General features: G+C 43.4%; 1 protein-coding gene across 2 annotated transcripts in view; it reads right to left on the reverse strand.

Moving 5' to 3' along the window:
• Positions 1–19,006, reverse strand: part of OXSR1 (oxidative stress responsive kinase 1) — a 93,140-nt gene that overhangs the window by 60,070 nt on the left and 14,064 nt on the right. For both annotated transcript variants that reach the window (XM_052807666.1, XM_052807655.1), the window contains exons 2-3: positions 13,884–13,996; positions 3,002–3,110 (exon numbers count right to left, since the gene is read on the reverse strand). In XM_052807666.1, coding sequence (XP_052663626.1) covers positions 3,002–3,110; positions 13,884–13,996 — 222 coding nt within the window. The remainder of the gene's footprint in view (positions 1–3,001; positions 3,111–13,883; positions 13,997–19,006) is intronic.

Raw genomic sequence — 19,006 nt, forward strand, 5'->3', positions numbered from 1 at the left:
CCCAAGAGAACTGCTAAAATTCTCTGAAGAATTTCAAAGACACATGTTTTACGGTCATTGTCAAGCTCTTGTGGAAAAAGCCAACAGGTTTAGCCAGATTTTTCCACATCATCTTCTGGCATTTTACAGTCCTCAGTATTAAGCCAAGAACAGAGAATCCAAGAAGGTTTTTTTAAAAAGCAAGAAAAAAGGGTTTGGTTTTTTTCAGCTTTCAATTCGTTTTCACTAGGGTGCCAGGAAAATCAAGTCTTCCTAAAGACAGGCCTAAGATTTAGCAACAGTCCTCTGTGTTATCATCCAGAACTTAATTCCATTTCTTGTCTCGACTGTAACTCAAGCAGGGATCCTGGAAAATATTATGACATCAAATAAAGCATTACTGATAAGTTTTCAAACTCTCTCTCTCTCAAAAAAAAAAAAAAGTGTTTCTCCAGTGTCAGAGAATAAATCCAGAAAGGGGAAGTTTCCCTAGCTCTGTGTTAACTAGGCAGTAATTTGGAATTGCCCCAAGTATTCCCAGTTATTTTGTCAACTAGAACAAGTGTGCAAAGTAATCCAAGCTCTGAGGATTGACACTATACAAATCAAGCTGCACCCACACTGATGTTCTCCTCCCTTTTTAAGGCCATATACTGACATTATAGGAGTAGCTCTGCCCAAAATACAGGTGATTTAAAGTTCCTCATAAGGGCAGCCAACATGTAAATAAGTTAAAATCAATAGAATGGCTGCTTACCAACAAACCATCAGCACCATGCAGGCCTCCAAGCTGGAAGTGAGAAAAAGGTCAAGGAACCAGCCTTGCAAGAGGAGTTGCAATTCTCACAATAAAGCTAATGGAAATGGTTGGGCTCAGTGGAGTTAGTTGCACACTTCTCTAGTTCAAAAGCGTATCCTAGGCTTACAGAGCAAGATGAAGAAACTTTTGCTAACATGACCTGAGAAGCACTGTTTCAGATCCATCATTTGAGAAGATGATAGTGAGATTTATTTTCTAGAAGCTTAGGATGGTTTCAACTACTACACCTGCACTGAAGTTTCTCTAGTCAATGTCTGAAGTCATACACTCCAGTTTTTCAAATATTCAAGTGAGTCATTCAGCAAAAAAATACAAAATAACTCTACGAAATACTGTCAAATATACAAAATAGGAGGGGGAAAAAAGCTAGCACCAACATGTAGTTAGGTGATACTACTAATGTACATAACATGAGAAGCTATTTCTGAGCTGAATGGGTTGAAGTTAAATATTTGTATTCAAATATTTATTTGAAACATTTTATTAATATTTACCCATCTCCCTGAGCTGGAAGACAGGGAACAGAAAGAAGCCCCCATAATCCAACGGGAAATGGTTACAACCTGCTACACCACTTTGACACACACAAGTCCATGGGGCCAGATGGGATCCACCCAAGGGTACTAAGGGAGCTGGCAGAAGTGCTCACCTAGCCACCCTCTTTCCATGATTTATCAGCAGTCCTGGCTAACTGGGGAGGTCCCAGTTGACTGGAAGTTAGCAGATGTGACACCCGTCTGCAAGAAGGGCTAGAAGGAGGATCCAGGGAACTACATGCCTGTCAGTCTGACCTTGGTGCCAGGGAAGGTTATGGAGCAGACCATCTTGAGACCATCACATGGGACATTCAGGACAACCAAGTGACCAGGCCCAGTCAGCATGGGTTTATGAAAGGCAGGTCCTGCTTGACTAACCTGATCTCCTTCTGTGACAAGATGACCCACTTAATGGATGAGGGAAAGGCTGTGGATGTTGTCTACCTAGACTTTAGTAAAGCTTTTGTCACCATTTCCTGCAGCATTCTCCTGGAGAAACTGGCTGCTCGAGGTGTGGATGGGTGTACTCTTCACTGGGTAAAAAACTGGCTGGATGGCCAGGCCCAAAGAGCTGCAGTGAATGGAGTTAAATCCAGCTGACAGCCAGTCACAAGTGGTGTTCCCCAGGGCTCAGTATCTTTATCAATGATCTGGACAAGGGGACTGAGCACACCCTCAGTAAGTCTCCCAATGACACAAAGCTGGGCAGAAGTCTTGATCTGCTCGAGGGTAGGAAGGCTCTACAGAGGGATCTGGACAGGCTGGATCGATGGGCTGAGGCCAACTGTATGAGGTTCAACAAGGCCAAGTACCAGGTCCTGCACTTGGGTCACAACAACCCCATGCAGCGCTATGGGCTTGGGGAAGAGCGGCTGGAAAGCTGCCTGGAAGAAAAGAACCTGGGGGTATTGGTCGACAGGGAGCTGAACATGACCAGCAGTGTGCCCAGGTGGCCAAGGCGGCCAACGGCATCCTGGCTTGTATCAGAAATGGTGTGGCCAGAAGGACTAGGGAAGTGGTTGTCCCCCTGTATTCGGCACTGGTGAGGCCGCACCTCGAGTACTGTGTTCAGTTTTGGGCCCCTCGCTACAGGAAAGACATTGAAGAGCTGGAGCGTGTCCAGAGAAGGGCAACAAAGCTGGGGAAGAGTCTAGAGCACAAGTCTTGTGAGGAGCGGCTGAGGGAACTGGGGTTGTTCAGCCTGGAGAAAAGGAGGCTGAGGGGAGACCTTATCGCTCTCTAGAACTACCTGAAAGGAGGGTGTAGTGAGGTGGGGGTCAGTCTCTTCTCCCAAATAACAAGCGATAGGACAAGAGAAGATGGCCTTAAGTTGCGCCAGGGGAGGTTTGGATTGAATATTAGAAAAATTTCTTCACAGAAAAGATTGTCAAGCATTGGAACAGGCTGCCCAGGGAAGTGGTAGAGTCACCATCCCTGGAGGTATTTAGAAGACATGTAGATGTGGCGCTTAGGGACGTGGTTTAGTGGTGGACTTGGCAGTACTAGGTTAACAGCTGGACTTGATGATCTTAAAGGTCTTTTCCAACAATTCTATGAAATGCCTTAATTCACAAGTGGGAAGCTTAGGAGGTAAACAAGGGAAAGGGTATTACAGGAAGACAGCATTTTACATTGTCTTCTAGGGTAAAGAAATTCGATCACTCACCTCCACTAAGTAACTTCATCACCAGCCAAAGCTCATCTTTCACCACGAACGATGTGTAGTAAGATACAATGTTGGGGTGATGGCACTGACTCATGGCTTGAATTTCTTTCTGTAGAGACAAATAAAGCATTAGCAGTTGGACCCAGTCATTACTATTCCTTGGGCACAGAAGTCATCTTCCTCAAGATACAGCGTTCAAAGAAGGTACAAAGAAAAATTATACCTAGAACCTATACGTAGAAAATCCAGAAATATTCTTAACACTCAGCCTGCATTGTACTAGGGCCCAAAGGTATTTTAGGGTACTCTTCCCATCTGTCTAGAAGAAAGAAAAAGTTGACCAAAAACCCCTTGGCAAGGGCAACAAAGTGGTCGTAACCAAAACACCTGCATGGAGCTACAGCAGAATATTCCCAAAAATTCACACCAGTTTGTTACCTAAGAAGTTCATGATGACTCCTTTCAGTGAGACATTACACAACAGATGCTTAATCTGTTGAAGTCTATCATTTGGATGAGAAAGGGAAATATTTGCCTCTGGGAAAAAAAGAGGCCTCTTGTTCCTAATGTTTCTTCCCAGCAGGAAAGCAGATGGCTTAGCTCAATCAGGTTGAAGGCACAAAGGACAGCTATATCTTTTGTCATACTGGAAAAGAGAAATCAGTTCAAGATTAGAAAGTTGTTAGCTACTACAGATGGCATACAATATGAAATATGCTCAGATGTTAAATTGTTTGAGTTTTGACTGTGCTTATTCTTAGATTTGGTTATGGGTTAAGGGTTGAGGTTTTCCAAGTTATGGGCAGAACAACACCACAGAAAGCATTGACTGATTTTTCATTATGCAAGCACAAATCACCAGTTTGGACAGAAAGCCTCGCAGTTCCTTGACTGTCCATAGACAAAAGCCATCTATTAAGCGCAAGCCTGGCACCCTGCACTACACCCAGCTGGGTCTCTGTGTGTCAGCCAAGCTGGTAGCTTCAGCCAAGCCCCCCAACCTGTCAAGTTGTACCCTCCAGCATCACCCACACCAGACACTCATCCCCTGATATCCTGAACTTCTGCTCTCAACTAAGGCATTCCTTCACTGCACACATGGATGCCACTTTTCACTGTTAGCCCCCTTCCCATGACACAGACTCAGCCAAGCGCCATAATCCCAAACACACAGGGAAGGAGGAGAGCAAGGGCCCTTCACACCCTGATCCTTTCCTCCCTCTAAGCACAAGACCTCCCTGGTACCAAAGTATGACAGAAAGCTCTGAGAAGGATTCACCCATGTCTAGGACACCCCACAGATACAGCATATACTTCTCCTGCTCATATGCAAAGCTCTGCTTGTGACTAAGTATAGTGTAAAGGCACATTGCTTCCCCCTCGGCAAGGGTTTAGCTGGGAATCACAGCTACAAAGAAACATGCTAATGTTGAATTATCCACTTTAATACTGCTTTTCAGGGAGTAGGTACATTTGAGGAATCAAACACAATTAGTTCCTCTTTCTGCTTTCCCCAGAAGCACCAACTTTCCAGGAAACTCCAATAAGCAGATTAAAGAAGAGCCCTTCCAAACAGGAACGGATATTTGAAGAGTAGGGAGTAGGCTATTCACCTCAGTGTAGCATACTCGCTGACTAAAAACCACTCCGTGAAAATAAATACAGCCTGAAACAATATCCTTTGCATGCTGACAGCTCCAGCTCCCTTCCTTGCAAGCACTCACTTGTATCAAGCTATTTTTCTAAAAGGAAATAAATCAGCACCTTTGGAGTTTTCTAATGCCTTCTAGTTAGGGGTTTTCCTGCATTGTGAAGAAACCTCGACAGACAAAGCTGGCAACAAAGACGTTCTTTTTACTTCCCTGCTTCAAACTTCTATAACAGGGGATGGATGAGAAGTGGGGCCATGGATAACACAGGTCAGACTCAGTGATTGGTTTGTGCCCTGTCATACTCCTTGCACAAAACCCAGCTGGTTGGGAAGCTCTGGGCTGCTGTCTGTAAACAACAACACTTTTGGTTCACACAACCTTTCAAAACTCATTAGGCTCAGAGTTTTGAACTCATGCGCTTACCCTAGGATCATTTTGGACTTGCTCAGAGCACTGGACTGAGTCCCTAGTTAAAGGATCCATAAGCCTGACACAATCTTGGTCCCTGAGCCTGAAATTCGCATTCAGCCTAAAGTTTTAAATTAATTTTAAAGATTTTTTTTTCCCTTTTAAACATGCAAGCAAATCCAGGTGCCTAACTTTTCTCTGACAATTAAAAAAAAAAAAAAACAAACCACACATGCATAAGTGGCACCAGAGTTGAAAGAAGCAAGCAGGACACCGACGGGTTAATCATCCCATCAGCCAGACCTGCCCCAAACCCACCACTCAGAAATGATCTAGAAGAGCTGTTTTTATCTTTTCTTAGCTGGACCACTCACAATATTTTGAACCAGCTCCCCGGGAGATCAAGAGAGTAGTACAAGAAATATACACAAACATTGCATATTTTATATATATTAGTGTATCCCACCGGAATTCAGGAGTCAGTGAGACAAAGTCTGGACCAACTTTAGTTAAGAGCGTAGACCTGGATCAGATCTTTGCCATTCGAGCAGCTCTGTACTACAGCATTTTGCAGGCTTTCTGTGATGCTTAGTTAGTATTTTATTGTTTTCCAAGAACTTCCTCTCTCATTCATTACCATAGTCTGCTCCCCCAGCTGCCAAGCACAGTTTAAAAAAAAAAAAAAAAAAAAGCTCAAGTCCATCATATGCTTTGGTGCACAAAGAGGGAAAATAAATAATCACAAACTTGATCTATGCAATTAAACACCTCCATCAGCTAGTGGATGTGTAACACAGGCAGATTAAACCATTTCTCACACAGTGTAGCACAGCTCTGAATAATTAATTGCATCACAATTCCAGTGTTTTTACATTATTACCAGTAAGAAAGAGCAGCAGTCAGGCAGACTTTCCCCTCTCACCCACAGACCCCCACCCCATTTTCAATAGTTTTCTAGGCTAATCTCACACCAGGCTACATCAAAGCTTCATTCCTCTTCACCCCCATAGAGGGTACCAACATCCTGGAAGCTCAACACATACAATTGTTTTAACTGATCGTGGCAAATCACAGTGGGCTTTGTGGTTAAAATGCTTCCTCGCATAATTGAAACCAAGCCAATTCTGTCATACATACAACAGTCTGTGCTACAGCAGTACAAATGCAAGGTCTGAAGAGCTATAGTTAAGGCAGGAATCCCAGTCAAGGATCACCAGGGAGCTCTGCTCAAAAGCACACTTACAGAAAAAGGGAGCAGGAAGGGATAAAATGCAGCAACAGCCCTTCTGTGTGTAGTAAGCACAGCTTTAATACTATTTCCAAAGTTTTTCAGGGAGTTGGCTGCTCTTCAAACATGACAAAGTCATAGCAGGCAAAGATTTCCTCTCCCTACCTCCTCCCTAACAAGACTGCTATCCCCAAATTACACAAAGAAGAAATAACCAAGTTACATCTGTGCTCCCCTCATTTTGACTAGCATCAAGACCACACTGGAAGACTCCTAATAAAAATCTCAACAATTTCTACACCTCTGTAATAATGTCAGGCTATCATCAGAATTTATTTGGGCTGCTATATACAGGTTTTAAGCTGGAAATGTTGCTTTATTCCTGCTCTGCCAACAGTCATCGGTTTCTTGATAAAGAGCCCTCAAACTATCCACAGATCCAGTAGATGGTAGACAGCTTTTCCATCCAGTTGCTTACACACCAACACCCCTCACACTAGATGGCCTCAGTTATGAGCCTTACTGCCAATTCCCCATTTCAGGATCCATAAATTACACTGCCTTCTGCTCAGCTATGGAGAATGAATTACTGATAAAAACATGTCTAGACAAAGGCAATGGTTTGGAGATGGTTACATGCTCACCCTGGGCTAGATATTAAAAATATCTGCACTGTCAAATACCAAAAGCAAATAGACTGGGATTAGCTATAAAGGCCTCCATGTCTTCCATTAAGGGTTCTGATGAATGCTTTCAGTACTTCTTCAGGCAATAAAAGAAGCATTTCAAGGCTTCTGAAACACTAATAAAACTGCTGTGAAGTATAATTTAGAATCATAAGAAACCTATTAGTCTCCTGTAAGTCAGACATACTTCTGGAGATCTGCTATTTTGGAAGTGCATTTATTTGCCCGCTGACATACAACTGAAGTTGAGTTAATAGGAGCAGAGATACAAAGCAGGCAAGGCTGCGTTTAAGTGACTGGCTGAACTTTCTTACTGGTATTTTCTGTTCACATCATCACCTTCTACTCTTCATGTTTATCTGCCCCTGAGGCATGTTTCAAAGACACTTGCTCTCAAATACAAGGATGAAAATCATGCTTTATTTAGTTTTACTTCCTACATGTTGACGTGAACTCAAGAGATACAACACAGCAGCAGTCTGCTTTTATGTGGCTACCTGCAAGTTCAGAGGAATCCAGAAAGCTGTCAACTTGGCTACCCTATTTGAAGACAATCATGACCGTAAGAGAACTGGGGAGGGAAAGCATGCCTGGGGGAAAATAAAAGCAGGTCAGATGTGATCTCCCCCTTGAATACACCAATGCTCCAACTATGGCTGGCAAAGAACTTAACTCGTAGCTGAAATCTCGAGGTATAAGGCATTAAAACTCTTCTTCATCCTTTTAAAGTAGGATTTAGAGCTCTGTTCCTACAGGCAGCCATAACTTCAGATTTTGCTCCAAGTGAAATTCTAAGGGTTTAACTAAAAGGCTGTAAAACTGAGAATATTAATTCATTAGCCTTTCTAAACATCAGCAGAAAAAGCACCCATGTTCCCCTACTACAATCAACTTGAGAGGCATTTTTTGAAGGAGATGGGGAAAAGCACAGAGCTCAAAATCAGACATTCTGATCCAAATTCCATGTCTAGATTATCCAGTTCAACTCCTTACCTCAAAATGTGGCTACAGGAGATAGACTGCCAGAATTAAAAAGGCGTTAGATTAGCCAACCCAGAGCAACAGTGGAAAAGACACAATTCTGAAAGGGATATAAAGTTTTCATCCATAAATTAATCTTCAGTGATGGGAACAAACCACCCTCGTGGCAAGTCACTCAGCAGTTGCCCATTTCAATGGCTATTCTTCAGCATCGTTCAGTGGTCATCCCCTCTTTCAAAGTCTGCAGTATTAGTGACAAGGTACTGAAGGAAGCAGATGTTTCAAACTGCCATGGTGTAGCAATGCATAGGTGCCCATTTTTTATTGGTTTTAGCCACAAAGTGACGGGGCAAGTGACTGACTCATCTCAGACACAAGCAAAGCCAGCTTTACCCGCTTAGCCAACTAACATATCACTGGCCCTTATAGTTGTTCAGATCAATACCCAGTGTTTACAGTTTTGACAATGCTTCAAATTTGTGATTAGTACACACAGTCAGTTGCAAACTCTGTAAAATTATTTACATGCACCATCTCATAACTCATCCACTCCAAGTGAAGAAAGACATTCTATGTTCAGGATTTCACCCACCTTTACCTTAATGTTCATACTTAACTTTACCCTCCAAAAAAATCCCCACCTTCAACCAGCACAGTAATTAAGATTTCTGTTGTTGCTGCTTTGAGAAACAGTACAATCAAGCCATACACAGCTTAGGTTTAAGTCTTCTGTAAAGCTGCAATCCCATCATGCAAGAAAACACTTTACATGGCATATCAAATAACCATGCAGAAGCCACACATTATACATTGGACTCTCTGGCATTGACACTTACGGACTTTTTCCCCTGGAGCAAGTGTGAAGGTCCTCAAGACTGGAAATGGATTTATAATGGCAGTTCCCATAAAATGACAGGCATGGATGAAATGTCTGTACTACTTCTATAGCAGCCTGCTGCTTTGTTCCCAACAACCTTACAGTCTGCTTAATCCACTTGTAGGAACTACTCTGACAGATCAAAGCCAGTTCAATATCCTGTCCAAGTCTTCAAAAGAAGGTGTAAAACCCTATAACAAGCAGTTACACAATTATCTGCCCAGAGGGAAGACTTCTGACTAAGCTAGGGCAGTTAACAGTTGGCTTATGCTTTAAACCAGGGAAGTTCATAAACCTTTTTTTAAATCCTATCTAATTTAACCTTCTCAGCTATAGGTTGATTTATTTAATCTCATGCAATGTTTGATGTCCATATTATTGGCAGCAAGCTCCCCAGGTTAATCCCGTGAAATTCAAAACAATATTTCTTTTTATTGCAATTAAACTTGTTCCCTTGGCTTCCTTAACTGCTCTCTGACCATAGCAGTGGAAGAGTAGTACCTTCACTTCACTCCTCATGTGTAGACCTGTCAGGTCCAGTCCTATCAGTCTCTGGACTAGGAAGAGTTTGGAGTATCTTCCTAGGAGCAGCAACGCCACACCTCCCATGCTCCTTCCTGAACCCATCTCCTGTTGAATCACCCTAGGAACTAAACCGGCAGCAGTTCCCCCCCAGCTGGGAAAGCCCAATGTGAAATACCCCATAGTTTATGTTCCCATCTCTGCCATTCAACATTCCTCCTAACTGCTAAGCTGACAACCCACATCATCTGCTACTCAAAGCATGGAGGAAAAAAAACCCATGTGATGAAAGAAAGCTAACTCAGCTTTAATTGCATGAAAATGAAGCAGAGTTTGCTGGACAGAAGGGACATTCAAAGCGTTTTAGACCAATAGCTCTTTAAAACAAGAAAACACTTGAAAAAAGCTTGAAGCGTGGTTATTTTGACACAGATGTTACACCACTGTGTTTCAAAGATCAGCAACAGCAGCAACACAACCAGCATCCCACAAAGAAAAAGAGAGGTAAGAGCAAAACACAGCAGTGAACAGTGTACAGCTGTGAAACACCACATGAGCAGACTGTTTTCAAACAAACACCAAATGCTGCATAAGTTTGTTTACTGTGGGTTGCAATACAAGTAAGAAGTGCAACTTCAGTAACAAATCAAACAGTCCAAGACCAATTGTACACAACACTGTATTTGACCACCTCTCCTTACACTCCACTCCCAGTCACACCAGTGAGTAAGAATCATTATAAGCTATGTTGTACTTCCCTTCCAGCTTCCCCACATGCAGTCTAGGAAAGATCTGGGAGCATTCAAAAAATGTTCAGGGAAAAATATAAAAATCAAGCAGTGAAATAAATTTCTCACTAACATCACCGAATTTAGCAGCTGGGCTAGAAAGAGCCACGCCTCTGCATTGCATTACTCCTGCCTATGTTCTTTACAGCAATTAGCACTTCTGCTGAAGAGCTGAATGCCCTTGGACTTGGTTTGCTCACGAAGCAACAAAATCGGTCCTTCCTATGTTTCTGTACCCTGTAGCAGCAATAAATTAATCCATTGCATTAACCTAGAATGTCATGCAGTGTTTGCAAAGCATGCAGGTTATCCCTGACCACCCACACGGCTCAAGTGTATGTTGAGATACAAGGATCAAGATCAATATACCACTTAATCACCCTAAGCATGGCACCTCCACAAGCTAAGAGGTGGTCCCAGATTCCCCGGCCTCTGGGCACCTGTGAGAGACTGAAAGAGTTAATGTCTCAAACATTGTGGTGGGGCAAGTTCTGCTTAAAGACAAACCCTGCACAGCAAGGAACCAAGGTGAAAAGCCCATCAGCTCACACATCAGCAACAGGAGGAGGAGGGCGTGCTGGAGGGTGCGCAGCTCCCTGTTCTGATAAGCTGTTCTGATACAAAGATCAAACAATGGCCGTGGCTGCAGGGAAGGAGAAGTTACTCCACAAACGACCCCCAAGCCCAAAGGCTCACAAACTGCTCATTAACCTGACGAGTTCGGGTGCCCGCCCAGAGGGGCAAGGATGATAAAAGGACACAAACTGAAGCCCCGGGCACGCAAGCCCACTGGGACTGGACCCCTCGGCTGACCGAACCAACCCCGGACCCAGGACTGGTGAAATCTTTCTCTCTTCCTTTTTCTCTCTCTTTCTTCTTCTCTCTTTCCTTTTCCTTTTCCACAATCCCCACAGCTCATCCATTTCACGATATAAACCGTTGACCAAGTCTGAGACTAAGAGCAGATCCAGCCGCCCCTAGACCCTTCTCTGAGGAGGAGTCTGGAAAGCAAGGGGGTCTGCTCTGAACCTCATGACTCAACGGGAGGGATCTCCTTATTCCCTGAATTGATGTATATGGTTACATGGTTTACAGAAGTAGTCCTATGCCAATTCCTGTTGTGAGAAACCCTGCCACCTACTACCACGCCTCCCCAGTTCAGTTTGCTTTTGTCATGAATAAAATCTTGTAACTGATCTTTTGGTGTTGTTTCACCTTAATTTAGCCCGAGGGAATTTCGAATTAAACAGGACTCCCTGGTCTGTCCAGTCTGGGTCATGACAGCACCTGCTCCTATAGAAGCTCAAAGGAAGCTCAAGGCCACTCAATCATTCAGCTAGCAGTAGAGCCACTTACTGCACATTTCCAAACCCCATTCCAAACTAACCTTCCTCCTCTTCTTCATCCCAAGAAATACAAGCGCCAGCCATTAAGTGGCATGGACACTGAAAGAGTCATAGAAGAAACAAGTCATCCTTACTGATGGCAGAACTGTTTGCCGATCTCCCTACCCTCTCCCATCACGCTGTTTTACCCTCTTTAGTAGGCAGATTCTGGGAATAAACAAGTTTGCTTCAACAGAGAAGTCTATGGGTCTGAAGCACTGTATAAAAAAAAAAAGTTTAAAAAAGAGTTTAAGCACAATTTTCCCTTTTCTATCCCATTGCCTGATGACTGGGCAGTGCTGTAACACAAGAGCATTGTCTTGACCCCAGGCAGTACATCAAAGTTTACCATAAGCTGACTATTGTGCTCAGATACCTTCAGCGCAATAGAAGGATAATGGATCTAATAAAAGCCCAAGTTCATGCTTTTAACTGCATTGGGGAAGAGGAGAAAGCAAGGAAGGGGCATAACATACCCCAGCATGAACTCATCGTATTTCTCTTTGCACTTGCTTCTTAAAACCACCGTATCTGCAGGGACTTACATTTATGTTTTTTGGAAGAAAAAAAAACCCTGATCCTGCAATAACAAGTAGTTGCTCAAAAAAGGTAATTAAACTGATTGGGGAAACTGCCATGAAGGGAGACCTCAAGCTTTTCAGCCTTGTAAATATTTACTCTGGGGAAGCAGCAAATATGGAGACAAGATATAAAGTAGGGAAGGTAAGAGCAGAGAGCAGGGAAATCTGCAGTTTCCATCCTTTTGGCGCTCTCACTGGGAAACAACATCCAATAAACTGAAAAATTCAGAACAAACCCAGGAAAAACACTTTTTCACCCAACACATCTACCTTGGCAACCACTGCCCCAGGAAGCTACTACAGCTGAGAACCATCCTCTTCCCCCCTCCACCTCTCCGTGATTTTAAGTTCAAGAATATCTAGTTCCATACACAAGCCTGCACAAGGACCCACACTAGATCTGGTCACAAAACTGGAAGCTTAAGAGAGCTGACAACAGCAATTCATTGCAGTCCTACCCATAACAAGAAAAATCATTGTCAGGAACGGGTCAGCCAGAGATTTAAAATACGCAATTAGAAGTACTTATCTAAAATTACATGCCAAGTCTCCGCAGCATATCTTTCTGAACCTAACCCTTTTAGCTGAAATTGGCAGTTACTCAAAGACTAACAATCTCAATTACTACGTCACAACAATACAGTTTGGAATACAGCTGAGGCAGAACAGTACGGACAAACCACATAAAAGACTTGAAAAGAATACCAAGGCTTGGTATCAGGACAAAAAGACCAACTGTGAAGAGGGAAGAGATCTCAAACTCCCACACTAGCATGAGCCATAAGAGGATCTGAACGCAGGTCATCGTAAGAGTCCTACACACAACCCTTCACAGGCACACTAAAATGTGACAGCTTGGATAGAGCCTTTCCTCTTTACAAGAGCAGATTTGCAGATACCTATAATGAAAAAATAGCATTAGTCACTAGATGGAAACTGGAACTGTGCTTCAAGTGACTTGCTGAGGATTGTACAAGCGTAGAGCTAGCCAGGACTCCTGAATTCTGTCTCTGTTCTACTTTTTAATTGCAATCACCAAAACAAGTGCCTGAGGTAACACTACAGAAGCTGTCAAGATGCAAGTGGAAAGTCAGACAGGTAGGATTAAAAAAAAAAAATCCTAGAGAGTTGCTTTAAAAGGAAAGGTGGTACAAGGCCTCATCTCCCTGCCTTTCCTCAACCCCTGCCAGAAAGAGATTAGTAACAAGAGCTAATTCATCCAGTTTTTCTCTTTACAGGTGAAGGGAAAAAAAAAATGTAAAGAACTGTAGGAAAGGTAAAGAAACCATTCCCTTGAATTTCAAAGGTTCTGGAAGCATGTAGCTCTGGATCCCCCTCAAACTGCAGAGCTCTTGTGCAAGTGTGAAGCTCAGCTCTACCCACATTAACTCTGTTCAAAACAAAGGGATTATACAAAGTGCTTAGCTCTAAACAAATAGTCTGAAGTTCTCCAACAGTTGATCTTCTTAACATTTTAAGTACTGTGTCCCACAGCCAGGACAACTGAAGTGCCTCTAGTGAAATCAGTCAAGTCTCCTCACGCTCACCCCACCTCAAGAAATCACAGAAACGTAGAATGGTTTGGGTTGGAAGGGACCTTAAAGATCATCTAGTCCCAACCCCACCTGCCATGGGCAGGGACACCTTCCACTAGACCAGGTTGCTCAAAGCCCCATCCAACTGGGCCTTGAAAGAAAGGTTGTTTAAGGCACTTAGCAAACACAGAGATTATGCTAACTGAAATACAACTCTCCAGACAATTTTGATTGCATACCAGGAGTTCATCCATGCTCGTCTGACACTTCTCAAGATTGATCCGTTTAATTGCCACCTTCTCCTTCTTTGGAGTGCAGAAGGCTGCCTGCACCACTGCAGTTGCTCCACTCCCTGTGGATGAAAAAGACAGACAGTTAGCATCATCTTACAGGACTTCAACAGAAAGGAAGGGAGGGCAGACAACAAAATTACAAGTGCCAGTTAGTAAAGACAGCAGAGCCAGGTGAAAACCCAGTGAAGGCAACCCCACACGCACTCTCCACTCCAGGTCTGTGCAACTCAGCAGGTCAGCTCAGCTGCAACACTGAAGTGCTGGGCTAACCAACGAAAACAAGTGGATCTTTATGATCCCTTGCAGGGATCATTACAGCTCTGCAGACAAAAAAACCCTCCAGATTCCAGCTTACTTATAACAGAGGAGTGATTCTTCTCATGTGCTTTTTAAAAGAAAGGCCACTGAGGTCACACAGACTTTTAACCTGATGTGTTCACCCAAAGTGTCGAAACAAGCCACGCTCTTTGCTACCAACACTAATGAGATTTTTCAAATATTTTTATGTACTAATTGCTGTTCTCCTCTCTCCTCATTTTATGCAAAGACACGAGGTAGGCTTCATTCAAGCCTGTTCAGCTCCAGTTCTCACATAGTAGCACACTGCCTCAGTGTCTGGGTTGAAAACCACAGCCAGAGAACATTTAAATTCCAATAGGGCAAAAATATCACATTTTAATGTACAGTTGTTCAAACTGCTAGAAGTAGGGATGAGAGTTCTGGATTTAAAGTGCTCAGAAATATCATATCCTTTGATATCAAAAGAGGTTTGCAACAGTGAGACTTAAAATCTAGTTGGTGTTAAGCCTGCATTTGTTGGCCTCCAGAAATAGTTGCAACATTCACATCTCATCAATAGGACACCTTGTTGCTTCACCTTCTACCTTCATCTTGGTTCCCCGCATTTACACACTTCACTAGAAAGGAATAAATTCAAATTAATAAAAAAGGGGGCGGGATAGGTGGAAAATAGCTCAAGAACTTCTTATTGCCAATACCTAAAAAAAGGCTATTAAAAATAAACCACAGCTATTTTGTTCATTATCTCAGGCATAACTCTTGAGCCCGTTTGGGCTGATGAAGGAGACGAGAACAGCTATTCTGCATTTTGGAGTAACACTCCTATTTTACCAGATTCTCCTATTCTCAACCCTATAAAAACTACTTGCAGATTCTGCAATAGAGGTCAAGCACATTTTTGCAAACTATTTTTTTCTAGTACATTCAGATAAAGTGGGGGCAAAAGCTTTCAATTTCATCTTCAAACAAAGGCTACTGAAGCTCCCTACAAGCACCATCCATAGTCTTCTTGCAGCAAGTTGCACCAAGTAACAGTCAGACTCGAATAAAGTGCCAGGTCAGGGAAAGAGCTTGAAATCCAGCCCTGAAAGATACAGGAAAAACCTCCATCCAGAGTCACACTGAAGTAAATTACAAAGCCCTGAACTGTGGGACTCTGCTTCTCTAACTTTCAACCAGTACCTGCTACAGTGGAGCTACAGGAATTTCACTTCACTTTATATGGTATTGCAAGTGTACCCCGGACAATAGCATCGGCTTGCCAGTTGATTCCCTGCACTTAAAGAGTTTACATTTTAATGGCAGAAGTCAGCTACGTGCAGAGCACAAAACAGCAAGGTTGCGAAAGCTGTACTATTTCATGAAGTAAATGGGTTTTTAAGAATGTCAAGAGTGAGGCCATTTATTACTTGCACGCATATTAATTTTCAGAGACTATTCATAGCACAGGGCAAAACAAAGCTACCAGGAGAAGCTTGGGTAGAAGAAAAGGATAGCAATAGGGGCAAGAATATTTACAAGGGACTTTGAAAACAAAGTTTGAGTGCCATAAGCACAGTCTTGAGCAAAGGATGAGATGATGGAATAGTCTAGGCAGGCATTTAACAAAAAGCACTCAGAAAAAGCAAGGGGAGGAGGTTTTGACAGCCAAGTTCAGCTAGACTGCCAGAAGCAGGGCTGAAATACACAACATTAAGCACGGGACAAACATCCCAAAAACAAGCCTCCACATACACTCCCTGTGATCACTTTGCCCAGCAGGTAGCAGGTACAGGACTCCAACACAAAAGCAGCAGCCCCAGCACAGAGATATTCCCACCCACTGGGAATCCTGCGTTGCGCTGACCTGCTCCTCTCCACCCAGTACCTGATTCTCCCAATTTTTCTGCTGCTTCTTTGGGGGGAAAAAAAAAGTGAAAACACACAAAGTGACTCAAGATAAAGGCAGCAGAGCATACAGAAGTAGTGACGAAAGGCAGAAGTGAGTTTGCATTTCCTAGCACTGCTGGTCTCCCCCTACAGCAACAGCCTTTTGGAAGTCAGAACAACAAAAAAAAAAAAAAACAAAAACAAACACTTGTGCCTACATCATTCCTTTGGAAAGAGTTAGAACCTGGGAGAAATGTTGCTGCTGACACGTTCAAAGCACCACTACTGTGATTTCTTTCTTCAGATGTCTTGGTGCACAGTAATGGAAGGAGACTGAAAAAACAAGCCAGATGCTGTAAGGATATATCCCTGTGCACCTCAGAGGACTGTTTTGTCCTTTTCACTCTTCATTTAGTTTTGTGGTGCATATTTTCATCTCCAAAGCTACCTGCATGATCTTTATCAACATAAGAGCATCTGTGCTCAAAGACTGGATATCTCAGACACTCAGTAGTTTCAGCATGTATCTGGTTCCCCCCACAACATGACACACCAGGATTTCTGTGCCAGTTAAACCCAGCTGGTGTAAGCATGACTGTCAGAGATGGTTCTTACAGTCCAGACATGATACGATAACACTACTGTAGACCAAATCTTTCACAAGATGACAGTGAAGTCCAGAGTTTTATAGAAGTGACTACACAAAGAATGGCTTTATGGGTTTTTTTTGTTTTAAGATGTTACTGCCAGAAACAATAGATGCAGACTAATTAAAAGCAGGACGATGCATGCTACAGCTCCTTCCCAGTTCTCAAGCCTGTCCGATCGATGCTTGCTAGGACTTCAGGGCAAAAACTGCTTCTCACTAAGTGTTTGGACAATGCCCCAGCCTACAGGGACCTGATCGGTTATCAGTGTATGGCATTATTTGAACAGTAATGAAATCCCAAGCTAAATCCTTCTGGGCACATGGCAGGGAATCATCCGAACTCGAGACTCCTCCCGTTTAATTCCCTGCTGCTCCTACTTTTCTGGCAGCTCTCTTCAGTTCGATCACCACCTGCTCTCCCCACTCCCCCCTCTCCCACTAATTCGTCATTTCTTTCAGCTCCTCTGTAGCACTTAATTATAGAGAAACAATGAAATCTCAAAAGCGTATCAAGCAAGGATTAAGCCAAGCTGCAGCACGATGTGCCACAAGCAAGCTGCTCTTTGGTAGCAGCAGCGTGCCGTGCTTCTGGGACCAAACAAAGACGGGTTTCCATGCTTCTTTGAAGAGCACAGAAAACATAGCAACACGGCCACTTCAGGCTTTGCAGCCATACAATTGGTTTATGGAATTCCAAGGTGGCAAGAGAAGGAAAAGGATAGAAGCTGCAGCAAGGATGCTTAATGCATTGCTAAGTGAAAACAAGCATAGATAGAGGTGACGACACCAATGGAGAGAAAAAGAAAAAGCCTAGCAAGGAACTTTTTTAAAGTTTAGGAGCGGGTAAAAAATACATGGGGAAAGGTGGGGAGAGAAGTGATTTCCCTAGCTGCCATGAAGCACGTTCAACGAGCAGAAAAACACAAGGGTAGCTTGTGCTATGGTAGCACAACTTAAACCAACTCTCCCAGCAGACACAGATCTGCTGCGATCAGAGCCAACTGCAGTCCCACACACTGCTCAACTGCAACACTGTGGGCAGCACCTGGTTAATGTTCCTGTGCTCAGCTCATGCTTGCTCCCCACCTCAAGACACTTTGATCAAGGTCAGTGCTGCGGCTCTTCCCTCCACCTCCCTCAAGATCAGCTTTTGGAGAAAATTCACTCCCTAGTTAATCTCTTCCAGCATAACAGCTTAGCAAAACAATGAAAACTGGGCACAGCCAAATGCTTGCTGCTTTATTCCTGAAAAGCAGGAGATCATTTTGTTGAGGGCTGGGGGGGAGGAAAGAGACCCCCAAGTGGGTATTAGGATCTGTCTAATACCCCCTGCTTTCCCTCTGTAGGCTCTCAGATACAGTTCCAACCCTTAGGATAGCAGCTGCAAAATTCCTGCATAAGAGGGTCACGACCTGCTTTAGGAAACACTGCCTAAGGAGGAAAACATACCCTTTCTAACCCTTGCTTCTTTCATGTTTCTATGATTAAATGGTTCTTTCTGAAATAAAACCAACCTCTGAAAGGATGAAAACAACCCAAACCAAAAACTCCCCAAGCACTCAGTTACTGAAGCCTGATTTTCCACGTTAACTCCTCTGGTCCCCTGGATCCATGCTCCCTGTACATTCAGCACCCAGAGCTCCAGCCTGAACTTCTCCTTAAGTTCAGATGAACTCCCCACAGAAGTCCACCGCCAGCCTTCAAGTGAGACTGGATGCCACCTCTTCTGCAGTCACTTGCTGTCGCATAACTTATATGAAGCTTCCTTTAAAAAAACAAACAAACACCTCTGAGATTTCTGTTAAAGTTAATGGAAACCAATGATTTCAAGGCTACTTGGAGGAACAGAAACACAGGGGACTGACCTGAAGACACAGCACATTCATACACACTTTGTTTCCAAAGATAACTGAATCTTTGCAGCCACAAAAGGACATTGCAGCTCTCCCAGTAAGACTGGGATGAATTGAACTGATGCCTCCTCCCAGGCAAATGCAATTGAAGCCAGAGGTCCTTTTGGCAGAGATAACTGCTTAAGCAATGGGAACAGTCATGCCAAATGGTCACAAGACAAACATCAAATCCTGGCTCTAGAACAGTATTCCCCCACCACGTGCAATGGCAATTTAAAGTAGTGACATAGAAACAGTGCTCACAAAACAGTGTTGCCCAAGCTTTAAATCCATCCCAGTACTGGAAACTGAGTCTCAGGTACGCTGGGAGATGTGAAAATTTCCCCTCAAGGTAACTC

This window comes from Harpia harpyja, chromosome 1, assembly GCF_026419915.1.
Source record: "Harpia harpyja isolate bHarHar1 chromosome 1, bHarHar1 primary haplotype, whole genome shotgun sequence".
Classification (NCBI taxonomy): domain Eukaryota; kingdom Metazoa; phylum Chordata; class Aves; order Accipitriformes; family Accipitridae; genus Harpia; species Harpia harpyja.